The following is a 5,346-nucleotide window of genomic DNA, read 5'->3' as shown; positions in this document are numbered from 1 at the left end:
AGAAGCAACGGGGTTTGCTGGACTGCAGTTTGTGCTCCTGGGAGTGTGTTGGGGAGTGGGGATCTGATGGGAGCTCTCTACCTAGGCTTGGTGTTGGCGCTATTGGAACCCAAGTGAGGGAAAGTGGAAGAAAATCTACAGTGGTGAGTGAGAACAGTGCTATGTGTGCTGGGGCTGGGGGCAGGGGACAGAGCCTGAGCAGTGTGCAGCTGTGTCTTGGCCTGCTCCAAGGAAATGTTGCAGGGGCAGAGGAGCATCCTTGGGGCAGATGGAGCGATCCCGAGCAGTGGCTTCCAGCTGAACCCTTGGTTTCATGTGTTCCTCCTGGGCTGGAAAAGTGATGGGTGGGGCTGGGGCTGGCATGGTATGAAGGGGATGCTGGCAGGTCTCTGCAGGTGGGTGTTTTTTTTCACCCCTGTTTTGTTTCCTTCTGTTGCAGTCCTCCATTCTTTGGAACATGACAGTCGTCCGCTAGTCCGTTGTCAAGCAACTCAATCTGAGAATCCAGATTCTGAGATGTTTACAGCAGCAGAAAAAATCAGGATGGGGCAGGCTTGCAGAACTGTGTTGCTAGCCTTGCAGTTCCCTCTTTCCTCATAAACATGATTGATTAAAGCTTCAATTACAAAGCCTTTCCCTTGGTATCCTCCTGTGTTGAGCTTATGTGCAAGGCTTCTGTAGCAGTGGGCTGGGTGTGGAACCAGCATGAGGAGAGCTTGGGAGAAGAGCCTTCCCCAGCCAGCTCCAAATGGGAATTGCCCCTGGAGGAGCCCATGTAGAAGCAGCTGGATCAGGGCTGAAGGAGGCTGCATCCCATGCGAAGAACCATGGTGGTGTAGGCTGTTTCCCTGAGATTCGTGGTGTCAAGAATAGACAGAAATCAGAGGGTTGGCCTGATGCAAGAGTGCATCCTCAGCACATTTGGTGGCCGTAGTCAATGGGGAAGTGCTGCTAATTCTCTGGAGGGGTGAGAGGCCTTTCATGGGGATACAGGTCCATTGGAGGGCTAGACGATCAGCAACAGCATGCAGTTCCACTAAAGAAAATAAAGAAGTCTTTAAACTGGCATACATCATTCGTTAGTACCCCAAGGCTTCTCTTCAAGGTCTATCAAGGGCACTATTCCCTCTGTGTACAAAGTAAGACTAGCTTCATGGTAGACACGTATGTTGCTTTGAGCAGCGTATCTGCTCATTTTGCTGGGCCTTCGACAGATACGAAGTAAGAAAGTAATTGTTCTCCTAACTTCTTGCAGAGATGAAGTGCAAAGATGAAGCAAAGCTCCTGTTTGCTCAGTAGTGCTGTGTGCCTGGGCATGAGTGCCATGCGGAGTAAGACAAATGGGTTTTTATTTCAAGGGGAAAAAAACATCTCTTCCTATACCCTGGAGACCCAGAAATTCAGAGTGAAAGATCTTTGATTTGGGGTTTGCATTTCAAAACTGGGAGAGAATGATTCTCCAAATCTTCTCTGCTGACATTTAACTCTTACAATGATCATAATATGAATATGAATAATAACAACGCCACAAAAGCACAGCAAAAACTCTCTTCTCCCTAAAGGTTTGGGGAGAAGAGAGACACCTGAGGAAATTTCTCGTACGGACTGAGTTGGAACTCTTACGGGAGGATCCCTGCACACAAGAACAGAGGAAGGAGGGACTGAGTTAGAATGCCGCAGCACTGGTAAAGGAAGACAAAGCAGGAGATACTAGAGAACAAGGCATTTTAGATGGCACAAGCCACCTACATGGCAAACGCTCAGGCATTTGCATACAGATGACATTTGTTTGGCCATAAAGTATACAGAGAAAGGAGTTGGTAGGCTGTAGCTGTGACTGCCAGAGCAAAGAAGACTGCCATCAGAAGTATACGGAGCTTCACGATGCACCAAACAAGCAAACACAGGACACTTTGCATTGATGGGCAATATTTTGATGAATTCTCCTTTCCAGGTGGTAACAGAAGTCCTTGCTCTATGTCTTTGTGCTACAGTCCTTCCTACTACTCATCCTCATTTGTTCTTAGCGCACCACTCTGTAAAATCCTTTGTTCTGTTTGGCACTTTTCCTACCTTAATGGCACTCTTAAGTTTTCTGTCATTGCCAAATCTCAATAGCGTTACAAGGTTGCTAGCAAAAATGTCTGGACAAGAGCAGTCCCAAGACCAGATATTGAGAACATTGTCTTCCTTAAGGATGGTGATCCGTCATTAAATCCGCTGGTTCCCTTTCCCCTCTGTCCGGCTCTTCAGTCAGTCAAGTCTCTTAAGGATTGCTTGACGATTTCCCATACAACCTGTGACAGATATCTTGAGGTAAGATCCTCAAGCATCACCCGTTTTACCAAGAAAATACACCAAGGTAATTTGATTCAATCTATGGACGTTGCCCTGGATCCAAGAGTTTATTTGGATGAAATGTGTCTTAGATATACCGGAATGGTCAGGTTGTGTGAGCCTGCCTCAATCAGCTTGCCTCCTTGTTCTGCATCATTTTCAATACAGGGTCCAGAAAACGTGAACTTACACTGCGCTTGTGCTCCAGGGGCCAGTACGATTGTTAGCTTTGGTTGGTTTCCCTTATCAAGGACCACACACTGTAGCTCGTTCAAACGAGTGCAATTGAGTTAATATTCAGTGCAAGCATGTTTTGTTCTCTCTTAGCAATGCAATATGGATTGCCTTATTCTCATCAAAGTGCAACAGGAATTTCACTGGATTATTGCAAATGGGAAAACAGTGCCAAAGTTGCATTTTTGAAACTGAGAAGATGTTAATTCTAAAAAAACACAGCAAAAGAGTGGAAAAGAGCATCGGCAAAGCCAATATCATATCAGGTGGGGGGAAAGAAACACCAACAGCAACAGCAGAAAAAAGAAAGAAGAGGATGTTCGTCTACTTCATGTACTTCGGCAAGCAGTGAAAAAGAAGCAGACTACTCAAAGCTGTGGTTAGAGCGAAGTCAGAGGTAAAAAGTGCCAAGCTTCCCCCAAAAGAGAACTTGGACATTTGCCTCCATGACTGTGTACGTACCGAGTGAACTACTTGAGACCTCTATTCAAATCCCTTAGTTTTTCATTGCTCCAAAGAAGAAGAGAGCTTCCTGTGAGAATGTAGCGCTGGTAAGGAATGTAGAGCTAGTTTTGCTGTGGCGGATTTATCTCTGTGTGTGACATGTGCATTCCTCTGACAACTGCTGTCATATTCACTCAGTTTGATAGTCAAAATCCTGCTTTTATTACTTTGTGCCTCGCAAGTGAATCTGCTTTTAAGAGAATCAGGCTGACTTTGTTTGCTTTGTTCAACACTGGCAATCTCAAGATACCATGACATGTTCAGTCACGACAGGAATGACTACAGTTGCTGAAGATGCGAGAGGCTGGAAGAAGGCAACTTGACTGTTCCAGTCCCTCACCATCCTCACAGTAAAGAATTTATTTCTAATGCCTAGTCTAAATCTTCCCTCTTCCAGTTCAAAGCCATTTCCCCTTCTCACGTATGTTCTTATAACAAGTCCCTCCCCAGCTTTCCTGTAGGCTCCACTCAGGTACTGCTAGAAGGCCGCTACAAGTCCCTCAGAGCCTTCTCTTGTCCAGGCAGAAGAGCCCAGCTCTCTCAGCCTGTCCTTGCAGGGGAGCTGTTCCAGCCCTCTGAACATCTTTGTGACCCTTCCCCGGATTTGCTCCAACAGCTCCGTGTCCTCCTTTGTTGAGGGCGTAGCAATGGAATGTTGTTCAGTATCATTAGATACTGAAAAGGGGGAACTGATCTGAAGAAGTAGAGCACAACGTATTTGTATTTTGTAACTTGTCCTTAGAAATAGCTGATGTGAAAAAGTAGAAATACCAGATATGTTAGTAGCATATTTTAGAAATACAGTTGTTGAATTAAGTGATTAATTCTTGCTTGCAAAACTGCAATAGTTTTTAGATGTTGCAGATAGTATGGGTATGGTATTATGGATTGGAAAGCATGTTGTAAGGCTATTCTGTTTGGATAAGAGACCTCAGCAAAAGAAAAACAGACTTAACAAACATCAGAGAAGGCTGGATCGCCTCGCTCTGTGGGTAGGTTAGGATGCAACAGGCAGGCATCAAGATACTCCCCTCTGTCCTCCTTCGAAACTTATCTCTATCCAAGGATGAGCAGATGTCCACAAATAATGACCAAGTGTTGAGTGAGCAAATGTTAGAAGTTAAATAATTAGCAATACATGTATGCTTAGCTAGCATAAATTTATGTTTATCCAGTATCCGTATGTTTAGTTGAGCCTTGGGAAGATTGTGATCCTGAAGTACTCAGCCAATGAGGAACCAGGGGAGAAAGTGATAAGCGTTGAGTACTAGGGCATAAAAGATGTAGTGCTGTTTTCTGCACGCGCTCCTGCTTGCAGGATACCCGCCATTGCAATCGCAAATAAAATCTGCTGTATCAGAGATACCGTCCTGATACATTATTTGGATATTTCCATCAACGGCCCCAGAACTGTAGTACTCCTGGTGGGATCTCCTGAGAGTAGAATAGAGGGACAGAATCACCTCCCTTGACCTGCTTCATGCTTCTTCTAATGCAACCCAGGATACAGCTGGCCTCCTGGGCTGCAAGCACACACTGCCATCTCATCTTGAGTCTTTCATCAACCAACATCGCCAAATCCATCTCTGCAGACTGCTCTCAAGCCGTTCTTCTCCCACCCAATACCTGTGCTTGGGATTGTTCCGACCCCGGTGCAGGACTTTGCATTTGGCCGCGCTGAACTTCATGAGGTTGGCATAGACCCACCTCTCAAGCCTCTTCCGGTCACTCTGGATAGCACTCCTTCAACTGCAGTGCTCTGCTTGGTGTCACCTGCAAACGTGCTGAGGGTGCACTCACTCGATCCCTGTCCAGCTTGCCTACAATACTCAGTAACACTGGTTCCAGCACTTATCCCTGAGGAATGCCGCTTGTCACCGGTCTCCACGTGGACACTGAGCTGTTAACTGGAACTCTTAATACAAACATTAATATAAGCATGAGCCATACATATGATAGGATCATAGGTGGATAATCTGCTCAGCCTGATGGTAGACCTGGAGGAAGTAGAAAGGCTGAGAAGCATCTGGACTTGTGGGAAGGGGATTGATTGGTGGAGTTGCACTCTGCCATCCTTATAGGAAGGGGTTGGGGGAGATGCTCCTCAGGCAGCAGGGGATCATTTGCCCTTTCATAGTCAGGTGGGAAAGGATGACCTCAGAGACAGCGAAGGTTGGAAACCAGTGCCTGTTGGGGAGCAACAAGCAGACTGCCCCTCAGTCTGTCCCACCTTCCCAGGTGCCCTTATGTAACAGGAGGTTGTGGATGCCC

The 5,346-nt window shown here is 46.2% G+C and overlaps 1 protein-coding gene across 1 annotated transcript in view; it reads left to right on the top strand.

The window, feature by feature from the left end:
• Positions 1 to 3,251, top strand: part of LOC104915232 (maestro heat-like repeat-containing protein family member 7) — a 9,383-nt gene extending 6,132 nt beyond the window's left edge. Inside the window, exon 11 of the mRNA XM_031557353.1 lies at positions 440 to 3,251. Coding sequence (XP_031413213.1) covers positions 440 to 600 — 161 coding nt within the window. The 3' untranslated portion in view covers positions 601 to 3,251. The remainder of the gene's footprint in view (positions 1 to 439) is intronic.
• The last annotated feature ends 2,095 nt before the right edge of the window (positions 3,252 to 5,346 follow it).

Source organism: Meleagris gallopavo, chromosome Z (genome assembly GCF_000146605.3).
Source record: "Meleagris gallopavo isolate NT-WF06-2002-E0010 breed Aviagen turkey brand Nicholas breeding stock chromosome Z, Turkey_5.1, whole genome shotgun sequence".
Lineage (NCBI taxonomy): Eukaryota > Metazoa > Chordata > Aves > Galliformes > Phasianidae > Meleagris > Meleagris gallopavo.
The sequence above is the reverse complement of the archived record's forward strand: the minus strand, read 5'-3'. Positions and strand labels throughout refer to the sequence as shown.